Below are 19,424 nucleotides of genomic sequence, written 5' to 3'. Positions count from 1 at the left end.
ATAGATGAAACAAGAAGAGCAGGTGAATTTCAGAGAAAGGAGGAAATACCATACTCAAGTGAAGCAAACCCACACCCCCAGGGTGATCTGTGCCAGAAGACCTGCTTGAACTATTTCACCAACAGTAGGAGAGTAGGTATGAGTAGTTTTAAGGAAGGCATGGAAATCTATACAGTACCCCTGTGAATCATAGAATTATTTAGGTTGGGAAGGACGTTAAAGATCATTGAGTCAAACTGTAAACCCAGCACTGGCAACTCCACCCCTGAACTATGTCCCTAAGCACCACATCTACGTCTTTTAAATATGCAGAATTTTGTACAAGGAAGAACTCCTGCATTCAGTTTTGCTGAGAATTAACACCTCAGAGTGAAGCAAATCACTGGAATAAAACTTGCCAGTTGAATGGAAACAGGAAAGGGAGGAGACACAAAAGCAGAATCAAACAAACTGCCGGTGTTTCTATACAATGGCATTTGGAAGAGTAGCAAGACAAACACTCTGAGAAGTCAAATGGTTCTAGTAACTTCAAAATCTTCAAAGGTGTTTTTAGTAAGCTGTAAATTGTGGTAGTAAGTTAATTTTACTAAATTAACAGTGGTGCTTTCTTATGATTGTGCCCTGACAAAACCTGACTACTGCAAAATTTCTAGTGCACCATAAAATCTTGGAATAATGGTAAGTCTGGTTAAGGAAGGTGGCCATGTTTTGTGATTTCCACTTTATGCTAGGCATGGAAATCTTGGGGCAAGTATGTGACCTGGCAAGGTATCTACCCACCTCCCCTGCTGCCCAAAAAACCCAAATCCCAATCCTGATACTTGCCCTCTCCCACAGTTTCATAAAACAGAATAGATGGGGTGTTTCTTTCTGAGGGGCTGACAATCTGGGGTGTCTTCCTAGCTGCTCATGCAACTTTCTCCATTGCAGGAGTGGCTTAGTGGGACAAAGTCTGGATTTACCAGGGCATGAGGTGGAAGAAAAAAAACTTGCTCGACACGTTAGGCCTAACCAGTGTACTGGTCTGCCATGCCAAGGAACACTGAGTAACTCCTGTTTAGACCAGGGTGGCATTCATCTACCAGGATGGCATTCATCTACTGCTTACACTGAAACCCATGTGTTTCATGGCTGTAGGCATATGACTCCATGTACTAGCTGCTGTAGAGATGTATGGAAGGACATATTTCCTGCCCCAGTTGATCCATAAATTGTATTGAGATATAGGCAGATGAAATTAAAGGCTGGAGAGGAAGAAAGTTGAGACAGAAGTTGATATTGATATCCTGAAGTTTCACAGATGATCTATAAAAAGCAGTTTCTCTAAACCATTAGAAAAATAAGAAATTATCAGATGAGTTTGGTCTTCGATTTCTGCCTTTATTGGGAAACGGTTTTCATACAGATCCCTTTTCAAAATAGGGTTTTGACTGGTTATGAGTCTATTCACCACTGTCACAGACAAATTCTAGAGCAAAGAAGGAAAGGAATAGTGTCTTGAAATAGATGTAGAAGAAATAATGAAGAAGATATTGTATCCTATGCTAGTGTCACTGCAGAGCTGATATGTGGATTGTCATGCAGAGAAAAGCAAGACAGAAGAAAACATCTTCATGTTGTCATAAGATGTCTCTAGGGAGGTTTTCAAACTTCTTGCAGTGTCTGATCACAGAGGTTAAACAAGAAAAACATGATATGCACACATATGTGTGTGGTATCTATGCATGTATGTACAATATGTAGTGTGTCCATTCAAAGCATACATCTCCTCTGATTTTCAATGAGATCAGCTCTCAACTCCTCATTTATCCAATATATAGGCCAGCTGTATGAGATTCATAGGAAAATGTCTTCTGGAGAAATGGACTGGCTGGTTTTTAGGGATGTCATGATTTACATCTAAAGAAACCCTGGGTAGATGAGAGTTGACACACAGCTATTCTGGATTTACAGCTGGTTGCTGTAAACAGTCTGGTTCCAACAGTTTTCATTCAGAAACAAAACAGGAGAGGGGAGATGTTTATCTCAAAATAAGCTGGAGCAGGGACACTCACCTATCACACAGAACGGTTTCCTCGCAAAGCGCAGTCTTCCTTGCCATCCTCGGTACCGACAGCAGCACCCAGCAGACCAGATACGAATAATAAATTCCAAACCAAAGACAACAATCATCACAAATTCCTACAAAGACAAATAAGAAAATTCCTGTTACAGATAACCAAAACATAAGCTTCAGGAAACTTATCACTACTGTTGGTGTCTGACAATCCACCTTGAGCATCTGAATATCCCAAGCCAAACTTGGGATCCTGCTCCCCAGGATGGTTACACATCTACAAGCAGCACACAGTCCCCAGAGCTTCACAGTGAAAGGTCTAAGCCTAACCTGAATAACATTAACTATCAACTAAGATTAGCTACTAAATATTTTCAAACACTGAATAATAGACAAAAATATCAGAGCAAAATACTCAAAGACTTTGATGCTAAGCATCAGAGCAGAGGTAATTTACACAGCTATTCTATATCCACATCCATAAAATTAATTCTTAGTTTAAAAGTTTTGGGAGAAATATTCTCATGGCTGCAATATGCAGGTGAAGTAACTGAGATTATGAGTTTGGGAAATCAATCTGTTCCTAGCAGTAGGTTAAGGTACATGCAGGTGTAATTACATACAATGGGTATGTAATTGTTTGTAAGGCAATAAACTAATGCCCACCCAAGGCATAACCTTCCCTGGACAACCTGTGAATGAAAGCACTTAGAAATTTTGCCTTGCTTTTCTTTCTCATTGGAGTCTTCTTTAAGACTGTTTATTTTAAAAGCATCAACATGTATTTATGCAATTTTTATTCTAAAAAAAATTTCACCACAACAGTGAGGTAATAGTGCAGTAATAGAGCTTGGTGCACAATTCAGCTCCATACCCTAAGGAGATCTGCAGGTCAGTAATATGCAGTGATAGTACATATACACTGTATGGAATTACAAACTTAGATACTCTTCTGGAATACCATCACAAAGTCATGTGTTTTGAAATGACAAAATAAAAATCTGTCTGTTCACAAAAGGAGACAAGTACTTGATGGAGTTTCTTAAACAGCCCATCAAGAAGAAAAGGATGGAAGTAGTGTTTTATTTGGCAGCCCAATGTATTTCTGTGTCCAGAAGCAAGTTGTTCCTTGTCAGCCAATTAATTTGTTATTCCTGCAGGATGAGGATTAGTGTGGTACCAGTAAGGAAGCACTGCAAATGAATTAAATAAAGGAATATTTGTAAGGGTAGGGTTGATCCAATATGGACTTTTCCCCAATAAAAATTTTGCATGTTTTTAGACTGTGAGACCCTACAACTCTACAAGACAATGTGTCAGCTCAGGCTTTAATTCACCTGGTACAAATGGCATTATTAATGTTGTGCCATGTAATGGTTCTTTACTAGATTATGATTAGTGGCAGTCCACTGAAACATTGTGGACTTAATCGCTTTTGCTGTCATAGAACAATTTGAAAACATAGCATTCCTTCCCAAAATGTCAGCTTGTGTAGCTACTTCACATTGAAAGGCACTTTTAGAGCTTTCCTCAGTGTCTTCATTTTTGGTTTTTTAAATCCCATATTGAATGCCTAGGTCACAAAAGTAGAATAAGATCCCTCTGCTAAAACACGGCTGAAGAAAATGCCACATTTTTTATTAGAAAATAACATGGAAAAATGTGTGTGATTGTTTAAGATTTTCTTTTTATTCCACTACAAGAAACTTCAACTTAATTTCATGGACACCATTATTGCACAACTTCAGAAAGGATTATGTACAAAACTGAAAAAGTTCCCTGTATAGTAACAGTAATTCCTAATAGTTGGCTACCCAGTGGTACATTTCCTTGTAGGAAATTCTGTGTAGGCCAAGAAAAAAATGGACAGAAAGCCAACTGGAAAAAAGGAAGAATACGCATTTTAGTTATTTAACTACCACTTTTATAGTGGTAGTTAAATCATGAATTGTCAAATCTGGTTTACACATTGTTAGATGGTGCCTCTGAATTTATGAGGGTTGATGGCAGGCATCCAGGCCATTCCTGCATTTGATTCTCCTAAAGAAGTTTCTTCTTTGGGATAGTGTAAGAGATACTGAAGGAAAGGAGGTCTGAAAAGCATGAAAATTTCTTTGCTTCCAATAAAATACTTTTCTTGTTAAAACTTAATCACATTTCATTTGAATGAAGTTTGTTGTTTTCCTGGGAAACATATGGTGTGTGCAGATGGGCAGTACGCTCTGTGGGTACAGCGGAATTGTCCCAGGCACCTTCCAGATGCTGATCCACACACACAGGAGTGTGTCCTCTCCTGTACTCCAGCCCTGCCAGGGCCTCTGATGGGGAACTGGCAAGGACAAAAAGTACTCAATGATCCTGGAAGGACTAGTCCACAACTTCAAGTCAGTTCAAACAGTATTGTAACACTGCCGGTAGGAATTGGAAAGAGGCAATTTTTTTGGGAAAGTTTCCTCTTCTGGTTCCTTCCAGTGCTATGCAGTTTTGTATTTATCACCTGTACTATTGTTAGCCATTACTAGGTGCTATGCTTGCTCAGTGAGACAAAGATGAGAAAATTTATTGTGTACTGAAAGCACATTTCTGAGAGTCTGTGTACTACATGGTGCCTTTGTGTGTTAGAGAGAGAAATCATATTTTTCTCTCACCCACAAACACATATACTAAAAAAGAAACTTCTCGGAGATACATCTATTTTAGGAGAGAAAAAGAGCAAAAATATATTTTCTTAATTTTTTTTTTTTTAGTGGGTGGAGTAAGAGTATAAGATTTTTCTTGAGGAAACAATGCAAAATTTCTCTGTTTATTCCTTGAGAAAAAAGTTACCATTTCTATAACCATTAGAAACTAATGCATGGTTATATTGTCTCAAAATTAACTAAGGTTTCTACTACTTAAACAATTTTTTCTGCTACTTAAGCAATATAACAACTGTAGTTATATTGAGCTCAAATACAGTAAATACATCTCTGTGCATTGGGATACTAAAAGAACTGCTGCTTTTAAAAATGCTATATATGATTTTCTTCCACCCATAACAAGATTCTGTAGATTTTTAAGTACACTATAAGCTTTAAAAAAAGGGAAAGGAAAGACATTGAATAAAATGCATATGGGGTTTCACACTTCTTTTTGCACTTACTGAAATAGTGATGTTTCAAACTGATCTTTATATCCTAATGACTCTTGCTTCCTCAAAGAAAAAGATGATTTTGAAGGAAATAAACATAAAATATAATGAAGTCTAAAGGGAAAGGATTTTCCCAAAAAACATAATGTATTGAAACAGGCCTCTTCATAGTAGTAGTACACATAACAGCTTTGTTTTATTTTGGATTGGCTCAGTTCAAAACCAGAGAGAGACAAAGGATTGCACACCACTGTGTAAAAAAGTGTTGTTTTTGTAGTTGGGGCACTCAGTCAAAATTTTAAGGAAAATCTCTGTCAGGGTTAATACAGGCTGGGGAATTACCTTTTTTTTTTTTTTTTTTATGGCAGCTGTAAAGTCACAAGGTTTTGGTCTTCCATGGACAAAAATTGGAAGGATGCATCCCAAATACGACCAGGATTTTTATTTTTTCATATTTCATTTGGAAGGCTTATTGCCAACTTCAGCATAAATCTAGGCTTTGAAATAACTTGGGTTTTGTTCCTTAGCAATTGAAACAGACGATCAGAACATAATTGGAAAGGCATGCAATGGAATAAATCATTAGACTTCGTGCTTTGTAGACTGAAGAAATGATGCATTCCAAGTATCTCTGTCCTATATATAATATAATGGAACATCATTAATTTTGAATTACTTATGAGAATGAGAAACAACATTTACATCAGAATGGGAAAATCTTGCACTGTTTATAAATCTGGCCCTCTTTAAAATTAAGCAAGGCTGCATTTGAACGGATGAGCAAGTTAAAATTTACTGGAAATCTAACCCTTCCCTTCCTAGGTGGAGCAGAGGTGCGTTGGCCTTTGCCATTTCTTGCCTTTTCCCTGTCTTGTTATCCTTTTCCAATCACAGCTGCATTTGGCCTTCCACCAGAGTTGCCACAATCTGTCACTTTTTTGGCTGCCCAAGCTCACAGTTAGCATCTCCCAGTAACCACTGTGGCAGATGCATTGGTGGTTCAGACAGTGGAAAGTTTCTCTTCCTTCTCAAAGCACAGTTCATCCCAACTGATGAGCTTTTCCTTCTGAAATGTTTCTGCACATGCAGCTCCAGTTTCCTGGGGAGCCATGCACAAGCAAGAGAAGCAAGGCTGACACACTTGGACTGACAAGGTTCAGTTGCTTTTGGCTAGCAGGGTACTCCTGAAGATTTTTACATCTGTGTGTGCCTGGGTTGTTCCACCACTGGAACAACGAGGGTCAGACAAATGGCAGGAAAAGAAAATAAGAGGTCATCCAGAGCAAGGTTTCTGTTAATAAAAGGTCCTGGAGGATTCTAATCAACAGGGTTGATGATTAAGAAAATCAAGCTTACTTTGCAAAATCCAGCACTTCCCCCCTCCCCACCCCCTTTTTTTCCCTTCTATCCAATTAGGATATGTGATTTGTTGAAGTTGTTTACATTAATATGCTTCTCAGGCCGTTTTAATGATAATGATTTCCCTAAGCATAATATTTTAACAGCAAACAAAAAAGTTTATATAATAGCTTTCTCACTCTTTAGCATAGCTGCTTATTAAAACTGAAAATAATTTGCTGATGATGAATCAGGTGCCTTCATCGCAGACTGTAACATTGGGGAATTGGAGCCATTTTTGCAATAGGAAAATGACCAAAGTTAAGCACCCTCTGCTGATCTAGGATGCTTCAGGTTATTTTGCAATGTGTAAATGAGCTGAGGCTTGGATATAAGAAATCCACCGCAAGACAATGTGTCTGCTCTTATTTTAATTATATTTCTTGTATGGAAATGGAGATTTTAATTATTCTAAAGGCTAATGAAGTAGCACAACAGAGCTGCAGACTGATGTGAGGAGCTGCCTGCCTTGAGCTCATAGGAGAACTGTGTTTACAAATGACATTGTCAGAAGTTGGAGAGATGGACAGGAACAGACCAAATGAACCCTCTGAAATAAGCTTTAGTAGGGCCACAAGTGTTTCCCTTCTGAAGACATCTCTGCAGCGTATCTGCCCTGAAGGTCCCTGTCTGGTGCAAATCAGCGAGCCTCACCACACTAACACAACAGCAGAGCACGAGGAACAATGTCATCTGATACTGCTTGGGATGCATCCCCTCTTCCCTAAAATCTCATTAACAGCCAAGTCCAGTGTTTCCAAATCAGGGAAGTCCACTGTTTCCAAATAATTTTGAAAAGAGGGAGAATAAACATGTTCTCATACTTTAATTTATGGTTGACTGGTTTAAGTATATCACCAGCTGCTGAAATATCTTCATGGTGACACATGAATACTTGATACTATCCAAATAGCAATGCTTTATTACTCATAGTCAAAGATTGTTTTATCATTCAATTAAAGCAAGAACAGAACACCTCAGCTTATCAACAACATGTGTCTCTAAAGCCAAAAAATCCCCCTCTACTGATTCCAGGTACTAAGCTCTAAAGCTGGGCTGTACACTTTAAAGATATGCCATTGGGTGTGAGGGGAAGCACAGCACTGGTCTGTCTCAATGAAACCTGACAAAGGTCTGGGCTTTAAAAAGCTGTGATGCAGAAGCTGGTGTGGGACAACAGGCAATTGTGTTATACTGGCCATTTTCCAGATTAAAACAAGTAGGTAAGAATACATGCATGTTTTAAATCATGGTAAATTTGAACACATTTGTGTTATTCCTGGTTCAGCGCTAAAAAGAGGAGATCTTTGGTCAAAACAGCTAAAAAGCATATCTTGGTGTGCATACATACACTTGAGAAAAAACTGTTTTAATTCTTTCCAACTGCAGTTGAACAGAGGGAGAGACAGCCATAAATCTGAAAACATAACCCAGAATAGAACCTATTAGTGGCATATAAATCACAACCAGAGACTTCACTGCAGCTCCCAGTGCAATACACAATAAGCATGAAGTGAAATTTATGCACCTTTTTACCATTTATCAGTTTTATAATGGATGTGATGCTTTTAGAGCACTTGATTTTCCATATTATGATTAAGAATTTCCATGTAGATTCGACATTAAAAAAAGGATTATTGAGAAATCACTTTTGTGCCTTTTACTCAAATGCACAGCTACAAATCTATTGATATAATATTAAAATCCCAGTTATATGCTTAATCCACATGACTTCTGCTATCCAACTCCTTTCTAGCTTTTAGTGTTTATTTTTGACATGGCACCCATCAATCATGTGTCTTCTTCATTCATTTGCAAGAGAAAAAAGCTGTGAATTTTTATTTTAAAAAAACCCAGTTTTGAATCAGATAGTACAACCCAGCAGCAGAATTGCATAGATGCCATTTATTTATGCTTTTCATAATATCTTATAAAGACAAGTATTTACCATGTCAGACACAATGTATGATTCCTACCACCGAAACTGTGCTAGCCTTCCTCAGCACCCTCTGCCTCCCCAGAGCAGCAGACTCACTTCACATCACCATCATGGGCCAGCTGCTGAGGCCTGCTGGTGCCAGAGGAACGGGGGCTGCACTGGCCACCATGGTTACTGCCAATACCATCTGGGCAATTTGCAATTTGTACCTGTGGGCAAAAGATCCCAAAGCTCCTTCTGGTGGGCATGGTTCTCCTAGGGACACTCTGATGACCACTGAATACTCTCTTTCAAACTGGAAAAGGGGCAATGGGAAGCACTGACTTCTCCATGTCTATCCTGCTCTTTCCCAGATGCTGCACCACCTTTAACAGTGTTTTCCAGCCATTTGTGCTCACTGCCTCATGCCATACCATTTGTTAATGTGTCAGGTGCAACTGCATATATAACAGAATTCCTTAAAGGAGATGATAGCATAAAAGTCGCGTTATAGAATAATTTTTTACTTTCCAAAAATTTTTTACCCTTCTCTGTGCTTGTTCAGATTTTCTCTCTCTTTAGTAAGATATCAGTGGTAAATGGTCTAATTTTGGTTTTAAATTTATCCTCATATTGAAAACAAAGAAGCTCTGTACAGCTGTACCCAGGCCTTTGCACTTCCTTTGTGATTTCTTCACACATTTTTTTCTGCTGTAGTCACATTTCTGATGTCACATTAGAGGCAGACGTTCAAGCACATGTCTCTGTAGCAACACAGATCCAAAATTTTCCTTTTGAAATGTTTGTGAAGAATTTTGTACCTTTTCTCTGTCCCAAACAAGTGTAGAACAGGCATCAGAACTCTGAATCCTTCTATGCCCTGGCATCCCTATTGATTTTTGTATGGATGCAAGGGGTTTAGGCTAATTGTTATGGCTGATCACATGCATGCCAATTAACTGGTAACATCTGACATGCTGTACTGCAGAGTAGGACAGCATGTTCATTCTTTTATTCTTTGGCCTTAGCATGTTTGGAGTTGTTAAATGCTGGAGATTCTGCAAATGATGTTTGAACCTTTCTTTTAGAATTTTTTTCTTGCAATTTCCCAATTGTCAAAGCTCATTAAGAGACCTTTCCTAGGTGTTCATCTGTGCATGTTTTAGTCACTGGGACACCTAAGTGCATCTCGGTTGATATATACTGAAATGTTACTGGTACCAAAATTTTCAGAAAACAACTTTAAGAAAGTGTTTTCTGACAGTTTCCAACTTTTTACAAATTGGTCTTGGTAGGCAGTCAACCCAATCAGCCAAAATCCTGTTCACACATTTGTTTTCTCAAAAATATCACCTCATTAAACATTTCTGTTACTTGGACATGTATCTGGTCACAATATTTTTATTCAGTTCCTTAAGTTCTGTGAAAAACTGACTTGGTGCCCCTTTTTTAGTCAAATAACTGAATTTTGGGAGCCAGCATACCAAGCCTTGTGTTTCACACATCATGCCATTCGCTGACTGTTTTGCAGTTTTTCCTATTACATTTTTCCAGACTTGTGGAATTTTGGTCTCTTGGAAAAAGAAAACATATACATATATATCTTTGTGAGGCATACATTTCCTGTGATCATATCTTCATGTGGTACAATCAGCCAATTCCTGTCTGGTTCAGATGTGATACCAAAGTTATTATTGTCCTGTCCATAACATACACCCTTTCCTTAGGTACTTCACAAAAGCCTAAAAGTCTAAATCAGCCAGTATTTATTTGCTAATTCATGTTTGTAATTCACCCACAACTCAGGGTTCTCAGGACTGAACTTAGTTCTGCTGTGTGTCTGTGTATTTACCATCACCTTCACTTTGGGTGGATATTTTAATTATAGGTATGTCTACTCTGGATTCTTACAGATTTTTTTAATTGTTTTTGCTTGTATTTCAATACTTATGCACAGAATCACAAAATCACAGAACCAGCTGGGTCAGAAGGGACCCACGAGGACCACTGAGTCCAGCTCTTGGCCCTGCACAGCACCACCACCCTCAAGAGTCACACCCTGTGCCTGAGAGCCTTGTTCAAACAGTTGAACTCTGTCAGGCTGGTGCTGTGATCACTTCCCTGGGGAGCCTGTTCAGTGCCCAACCACCCTCTGGGTGAAGAAACTTTTCCTGATATCCAACCTAAACCTCCCCTGACACAGCTTCAGGCCATTCCCTTGGATCCTGTCACTGTCACCGCAGAGCAGAGATCAGTGCCTGCCCCTCCTCTTCCCCTCACAAGGAAGCTGTAACTGCAGTGAGGTCTCCCCTCAGCCTCCTCCAGGCTGAACAGACCCAGCGCCCTCAGCTGCTCCTCACACAGCTTCCCCTCAAGGCCTTTCACCACATTTGTTGCCTTCCTTTAGACACTCCCTAACAGGTTTAAATATTTTTTATATTACAGTGCCCAAAACTGTCCCCAGCACTTGAGGTGAGGCTGCTCCAGTGCAGAGCAGTGATGCCTTGAGTTTTAGCTTTCATATTTTTCAGTATCTGTACTGCCTCAGTGTGTGACTCTGAACTTCGTATAAAGTGTTAGTCAGTTCTCTTCACAAAACAATCCTTTTCCAGCCTGAGAACCAAGAATGCCATTGCAGCTTTGGGCCCAAAAAGTGTAAACAACAGCAAATTGAAGAGAGGAATCTGGGAGGGTGGGACTTCATAACCTGAAGCTGTAATTGGACAATTAACCCAAATAATAAATGGACCAAAATTTATAAAAGTGTGAAAACTTGTGACTGGTTGTGCCTCTTGGGTCCATCTTGGGCAGAGCCCTGGCCGGGCTCTTGTGCTGCCCAAGGTGTATCCTTTGAAGGCCTTTCAATAAACACCTACTTTATTCCTTTAACTCTGTCCAGCCTCTGTTCCAGGTAGCCTCTCCAGGCATCAGCACAGCAGGACAATCTCCTCCCTTGCCCAGCTGGTGATGCTGTGCCTGATGCACCCAGGACAGGGTTGGCTCTCCTGGCTCCAGGGCACTGCTGGCTCATGTTCACCTTGCCATCAACCAGGACCCCCAGGTTCCTGTCCCTGGCACTGCTTTCCAGTATCCCATTCCCCAGTCTGTCTGTACATCCAGGGTTGCCCATCCCAGGTGCAGAACCCAGCATTTTCCCTCATTGAACTTCCTGTGGTTGGTGGTTGCCCAGCCCTCTGATTCCACAAGGTCTCTCTATAGGGCCTCCCTGCCTTTATGGGAGCCATAACTCCTCCCTGTTCTGCATCATCTGCAAACTTGCTCAGTACCCCTTTCCAGTCCTGCCTCCAAGTAATTTATGAAGATGTTGAAGAGCACAGGGCTGGTGATGGTGCCCTGTGAGACTCCACTAGTGACAGTGACAGGTGACCAGTCTGATGTCACCCCATTCACTACAGCTCTTAGTGCCCAACCCATGAACCTGTTGCACACTCATTGCATGGTGTGTTTATCCAGCTGTGTGTTGGACATTTGCTCAAATTCACAGTTTTTAAACTGAATCATAAACTGAACAGATTTCTCCTGTGACTTGAGGAAAGTTCACATTTCAACTGCAGCAAGCTGTGTCTTCACATGCTTTGTCAAGTCTCTGCAAAGAGATGGAGTGGTTTGCAGCTCTTCTGTGTTACTCAGATGCTGGCTTTTCCCTAGACTTGCAAACAGCTTTCATATCACTGATGTCCTGCCTTCTTCAGCACTCTTTTCCTTTTGACATTTAATGGTTTGTAGAATTTTTTCCTTACATGTTATTTTTAATAGTGTACTTTGGCTTTCCTCTGGGGACATATTCTGCATTTCCATTTGGCAAATCAATATTTCCTTGACAAAGGTCAGGTCTGAATTTCTGATCGAGAGTTTGATATCTCTCCACTTTTGCAGTTGCAATCCAAACTGTTTCTTGCCTATTTTAAGGAGGTAGCTCTTGATCTCCATCTCAAACTCTGGCATGAAGCCAATAAAATTCAATATTGCAGGATCTAGCATAATCTATTAGAAATCCACATCTGCAGAAAATATTACATTTATTCCTTGGAGGTGATTTCCCATGCTACCTTGTTATCACTTAAAGTGATAAAACAAGAAAGACATGTCATGGGAAAAGCATTTGTTTAAGGAATGTTGCTTACTTGTCCTTAAAGAAAGTCCAAAACAGCTGGTTTGGTTTTTAGCACAATGTGTTGATCAACCTAAAAGCAGATATGCTTTCCCCTCCTCAAAGAATTATATCCTTATTAATCTGAAGCCAGCCACCCCATCACTGACATCTAATCCTCCCCATTTATATAGGAACTCATAGCAATAACATAAATTACTGCAATGTGCCTATTTAGAAATTCAACACTGGCTTTCCTACTATATGTTAGCCATTTTAATATTAAAATTGTACTAGTTCATGAACTTGTTACATTTATCACTACTTGCACTTTTTCTATTTCCATTCACTTTTCTTCATTGCACATTACCACTCATTTCTCTATATATGCCCTGTTCATTCAAAGGAATGGAAAATAGTTTTGTGGATGGCATTTCATCCACCCGCCACTGACTTGTGGCAACTCCAGTATTCCTAACATTGCACATCAAATGCAGATTTCTTGTTAAACATGTCTGATTGGTAGTTCTGCTCTGGCAGTGACGAAATCTCTCTTGCCTTCTAATGCATTTGCTGCTGAATGCTGTAGCACTTGAGGTAACTGTTCATAGTTATCCTATCTTCTTCAAGTGATTCAGTTATAAGATTATTTTTTCCCTGATTGTAGGTCACATATGCAGTTTTAATCATGTTTAGTCATCAAACCCATTTAAGCTTTCCCAGTAGCACCTAATATATTGCAGTTTTAATTACAATTGAAAAATGATTCTGTTCAATGTGTGATTTTCAGTCTTTTCTTTACAAAGGTAATCTCTGCTTAATACAGAATACAGAAGAATAAAAGAAAAGAAAGGACAAAACATTGCTAGCAATATAATCAATCCCAAAACCATATCAATAACAGGCTTGTGCCAGGATTGAGACATCTTTATTCTCTGACCTGTTGAAGTGTACTCATCATCCTGAGCATTGTTGACAATATATAGACACCTCCTGCTGACAATATACAGATATCTCAAGAGTTTTACGTGCAGTGCTGTGTTCTGTTGTTAGGAAATAATTTTTCTGGTTGCTTTCATCTCTCTCTCCATAGCTACAGTGTGTACTTGTTTGTTAGAGAGCTTTGCTGGTTGGTTGTAAGTGCCAACACTGCCTTCTGAGAGAAGAATTAAGCTTTGAGGACAGTCACTGTTTATAATAACTCCATCTTTTATTTCAATTTTTTGCTTTCTGTCAGGCTTCCTCATAATAACTTTTAATTTCAGCAAAGTGGGTCCAGCACTTTAATTTCCAGTGGAAAGTCTGCTCTGTTTCTACACAAAGATTCACAAGCAGTTGTGATGAACTCCTGTCCAAATTTTTATAACAACAGTCAGCACGGACCTAGTCAAATCTGTGTACATAATAGGAGAGCATCAATTTAAACAGCAGAGATGTGAAAATATTCATTTTTGTGTGGTAAGAATATTTTCAATGCTAACAGGGAGTTTCTTATTACGATTGATTTTTTTTCTCATGTTATTATTAGTGTACATGAATCCAAACAAAACTGAAAACATGAAAGTTTTGACCTTATCAATATTAGAGTTCCCTCTCTTATTCTGTCTTTAATAGCATCAGTGTTGTATATCTAATGTAATTTTTTAGAGATTCCTATGAGGAATTTTGAAATTTCAAAGCTAAGTTTTGATTTGGAAAATAAAACACTAGAAATCAGTATACTGATATACAGTATTTCAGAGAAATACTGATTTTGAGTTTCGACAAACTCACTGGTTTTTTAACTCAGGGATAAATTAATCTGTTTTTCTCAGAAGAAGACTCAAGAAAATTCCAGTAATATGGTCTATACCTTACTGTTGTTAGAAATGTATCTATAATTGAAATCTTTCAAGATAATTTTTTTCTTTTTATGCCTTGACAGCTGGTCCTATAGAGCTTTCATTAAGTCCTTTTTCAAGTCTGGTGGTCTTTTATCCAAGCATAGCAAGTGGCACAATAACAAAACTGAAAAATGCTTTTTTAAAAATTTTTGTTAATTGAGCACTATCCATCTCCCTTTTTAAAATCCACTCTAGCCAGCTTTACAATGCTGTAGTGGATTTGTATGATTACCTTCCTGTGGATGGACTTCCTAGAGCAGAGACAAACTGGGCCACCTGTATAATATGTTTTTAAATCAATGGATATCCTCTTTCTTTTATGCAAAAATATTAAGAGAAAAAAATCCTGGAAAGATATTAATTGCTAGAAGCACTTGGTAGACTCTCATTTTGGGTTCATGTGTGTGACCATAGTACATGCAGAAACCAGCTTCAGCCTGTGCACGCTGTCTGCTTTTATATCTTTGGGAGCTATTTCTGACTGAAGAATGTGTTCCTAGAGTACATTTTCAGAGGCCTTTATTCTACAAATCTGGGTACAGCTTTCTACTGCAGCCATTTTCAGAGAAAACCACAAAACAGATTTGATAGAACCAGTCCTGCAGAAATTCACTTGCTTTTTTCAATCTACCCATCTTGATCAAAAATTAAAATTGCAAAAAAAAGAGGATGCTTTCTCACTTCACATAAAAATGATTTTTCCCTATTACCTCAATCTGAGTTTTAAGCCAAAAGTTCTAAGATAATCAAATACAGAAATAATATATTATGCCAGATCAAATGAAGCATTTAACTGATCCAAGACCTTTTTTTTTTTACTTCTCAATTAGTCAAATCTTCCTGGGTCAACTCAAATTATTTTATTAGTTTTCTTGCATTGACAAGCAAACAAACAGAAGTGAACCAGAAATTCACATAACTTTCAGCTTTAGTTGAAAATGAACTTAAAATATAGGGAGTTTGGTCAACAGAGTGAATGACCTCCAGTTCCAGATAATATTCCTTCTTGGCTATCTTCCCCAAAAGATTTGATTTTGCCTTCACAGTCTCAGTTTTACTGCCCTTGTGTTTATTATTTGATAAAGTGCTAGCAAATGTAATTGTAGATCAGCAACGCACCAAAGATTATTTTCTTGCTGTGTTAGTTGGATTCTTAAGCTGCTTGTGGTTTATTTTGATGCTGAAGTAGATTTTTATCCTACTGCCTGTCTGGGACATGTCACTGCTACAACTCAAGTGCCAGAAGTTGTGTGTAAAGATGAGGCTAAAGCATAATTTTCATTGTGGAGTCTTATCTGATGATCTCCTCCTTGTTACTCTTATTATTCCTGGACACAAATCTAACCAAATTAATTATTGATTCAACAATCCAATGTTTACTGTATGTAACATGCACTTAACTTATCTGCATGACTTTCATGTTAAGCATAAAATTCAAATATTAAAGGTGTTTCCCTTGACAGGTTTCCTGATAAGGAGAAGAAGCCTTGGCACACAGCAGTACTTGTGTGGATGCCAGAATTGAAACTGGGTCCAACACAGCACAGCAGGGCAGGTTTGCCTCAGCTCTGGTAGCAGAGCTCAGGCATTTCTGCAGCCCAGATGAGTCCATTAACCTCTGCTGAAGCTCAGAAGCCCTCAGCTATTATTGCTTTCCTAAACAATGATTTGCTTTGAGCTATCACAAATTGCATGTTTCTGAGAGAGTATTTGGGATGCAGTGATTAGGAGATATGTTCTCTGCTCCCTTGTAAGGCACGGCTCAGGCAGATAAATGGAATTGACTGATTCGAGAAGAATAATCTTCTCAGCTCCTCTGGCCTTTCTGAGAAGGAGGAAAAGGTTTGCTCAGCTCATCTACACTTCCTCTTTAATCTCCCTGTGCAATTGTGAATAGCTGCAATATGTCAAAAGCCAGTGTACGGAGCAGCTCAGGTATTAAGTTGGAGGAACATTACATTCGCTTTTTAGCCAATTAACATGGCTGTAGGAAAGACCGTCTGGAATAAATCTGCAAAACAAACAGTTCACAGAAACCCAGCAGGCAGCTATATGGATTGTTATATCTGTATGGTACTTCATTAAAAAATGAACATGTATCTTCTATTTCAAGCACAATGCACAAACAGTATTAAACCAGACCTGATAGGGAACACAGCTGTCTTACTAAATGACACATTTGGAAGAGCTGTGTGAATCACTGCAAGGAAAAGGTTGTGAAAACTCCAGTGACTGCAGTTAGGTATTGGCACAGCAAAAGCAACTGCTCCTGAGTTAATGTACAAATGTATTGTCCTCTTGCTTTGTGGTTGCAAAAGTTTGTTTTGGTAACATTGTTAATATCAGCTACTGATCAAAATGCAGAGGAGTAACAAACCATGCATCAGCAAACTGCTCTAAAGCTGTCAGCTTTAGCCTGCTTCTGGAACATAATACTTTGCTGTGTTTATATTTTTCTCCATTAGAGACCCACAGCGGGAGATGCAAAATTCATTGTCACTAGGTTTATCCCTGCCAAAGGTTTGCTGAACACAGTAGGCTTTATTGTAGAAATGCTGGATGAGACTAGTATTGATGCTTCAAGGATCAACTATCCACCCTCTTTCTCCTTAAGGCCTATTCTGTGTTCAGAGGATGCCATGGAATGTACAGACAGAACAGTTAGGATGGATAAAGCTCTTTGAAGCCATAGAGCAAAAGCACAGAAGATTCCCCCAGCAGACACTGCTCAGCTGATGGACACCTCTGCAAGGACTGGTGTAGCAGCAATCAGAGCTCACCACACCTCTGCCCAGCACTGGGAGCAGGCCAGGCATTCCCAGAGCTCCTGCACATTGTGGCTCCTGGGAGACCTGTGACATAGTACAGGGAGCCAGCCAGCGGAGGAATCAGCACTGCTAAGTGTACCAACACAATCAACAAATATGTGGCTCACGGGAAATGCATATTTTATGTCAGAACAAATGGTATTCCTGTGACCAATTTGCATAAGTATACAGGAAAACGGATTACTTGCCACAAAAGCCCTTTCTATTACAAATAGGTTATTTTCAGACTAATCAGATTTTCCTGTTTTCTATACCAAAAAATCCTAGCAATTAGTGTACCAGTTACAATAATATAACTAGCTGCAGAACATTCAAACAGACTTCCATTTACCAAGTGTTGCTGAGATTTGTAAATAATGGGTTTAGGTATGAGTGTAAGTTTAAATCTGACCATTTTTAGCTGGTTTAATGCCACCTGATCTTTTCTCCAGAGAAAGAAAAAGCACTAATATGGCTAGGAAGAAAAATGCAACATTTAGCATGGCTCTCCCTAATTAGCCCTGCTAAGAAATCATCCAATGGATCAAAACACCACATACCTGCACCTAGTCTGCTCTGGACATTTAGTTCAGGTATTTTGATGCAGTGGCCCATTGTGCTGTAAAGACATAGCACGCAACATAATTATCAGCCTGCTCATGCCATAATTAATTAGGGAGCTGCTCTGAAGACCAGAGCTTTTGGATATACACAGTGATGACAATTAAAATGTTGGCATTTGTCAACAGTTACTTCACCTCAGGTGCTACCTAACAAGGCACAGCCTGCTGAATGCATGGAGCTGAAATAACCATGGTAACTCTGGGTACATGGTTACATTTTAATATCCACTACTGCCTATCCTCAGGCCACCACTTGCAGAACTAAATGGCCCATCAAGAAGCAGATGAATAACGTGTCCTCCATACAATGCATGAAAAATGTTAAGCACTTTTAGGGATTAAAGCCCTTTTCATTTACCTCAGGAGGGAAAAGGGAGAGATAAACATAATACAATAGCATGTATTATGAAGAAATAATGAAACTACCACATCCTACTGCAGCAACTGCTACTAAAATGTCAGTATCTACCAATAGCTAGCCCAAATCTGTATCTAAGATACCAAAATTAATTCCTATTTTAAGTGCCTCTTACTACATACTGACTTTATAAATGACAGCAGCAATATCAAAGGTCTTTCATGCTCAGTCACTGCCAAATCGTGGTAGAAAATCTATCTGTTATAAACCACAGCAGTTCTCAAGCAAAGAACAGGATGCACTACCATACTTTATTAGCACTGTCTTACTATCTGACCTGTTTTTAAATAAAACAGGTGGTGGAATCCTCTAATTTATCATTTTTTTGTCATTCTGAAGAAACGTCTGATTTTTTTTCTAAATGCTCAGTTATTATTACTTAATATTACTTCCTCCATGGTGAGGGAGAGGATTTGAATGTATACTAAAGTATCTGTAAAACTATCTTGTATTTAGAATTTTCACTTACCAAAATGAAGAGACAACCAGAGGCAAGTTTTGTGTGTTCAGGAATAGTAGAAAACACGGACAAAATCAAGCAACCAAACACAAGGAGAAAACTGAAAAAGAAAGAATATTAATAATTGTTAATATTTTACAGTACCCTGACCCAGTATGTATATTGTTTGTACTTCACCAACATTAATAGAAGACTGTCTCTGCACAGTCTTCATTAGTAGAGGGGAATACAGCTACCGATTAACTCAGTTCATTAAAGACATTGGAATAATATCCTGTTAAATCTATTAAATCTGTATGTTTCTAAGCAGCACTGCTAGAATTCAGAGAAAAAAGATTTTCTTATAAAATGACCCAATATCCAAAGATGCTACTTTTTGTCTCACAATCCTCTACCTTTATGCAATCCAGATAATTTAAGCGTCTTTAAAGAGAGGTTTCCAGTGGGAGGGTTGTTTCCCAGGTCTGAAAAATCATTTCTCCCACAGCTGACCGCAAACTCCTGCTGCATAAGCTTTCCAAAGAGCTAAGTTACACATTGCACCTATCTGTCCATCAGAAACAACCTCCTTCTGAGCAACAGACTTAGTGTTCAAACTGCCTGAAGTGAGAGGCAGAGCT

The 19,424-nt window shown here is 38.8% G+C and overlaps 1 protein-coding gene across 2 annotated transcripts in view; it reads right to left on the bottom strand.

The window, feature by feature from the left end:
- KCNQ5 (potassium voltage-gated channel subfamily Q member 5) overlaps window positions 1-19,424 on the bottom strand; it is a 280,186-nt gene that overhangs the window by 68,630 nt on the left and 192,132 nt on the right. Inside the window, exons 2-3 of one of the 2 annotated variants that reach the window (XM_054630422.2) lie at window positions 18,814-18,904; window positions 2,055-2,181 (exon numbers count right to left, since the gene is read on the bottom strand). In XM_054630422.2, coding sequence (XP_054486397.2) covers window positions 2,055-2,181; window positions 18,814-18,904 — 218 coding nt within the window. The remainder of the gene's footprint in view (window positions 1-2,054; window positions 2,182-18,813; window positions 18,905-19,424) is intronic. The other variant, XM_077174831.1, reaches the window with a different exon arrangement.

The sequence above is a fragment of the Agelaius phoeniceus genome, chromosome 3 (assembly GCF_051311805.1).
Source record: "Agelaius phoeniceus isolate bAgePho1 chromosome 3, bAgePho1.hap1, whole genome shotgun sequence".
Taxonomy (NCBI): Eukaryota; Metazoa; Chordata; class Aves; order Passeriformes; family Icteridae; genus Agelaius; species Agelaius phoeniceus.
This window is presented reverse-complemented; position numbering and strand designations above follow the sequence as displayed.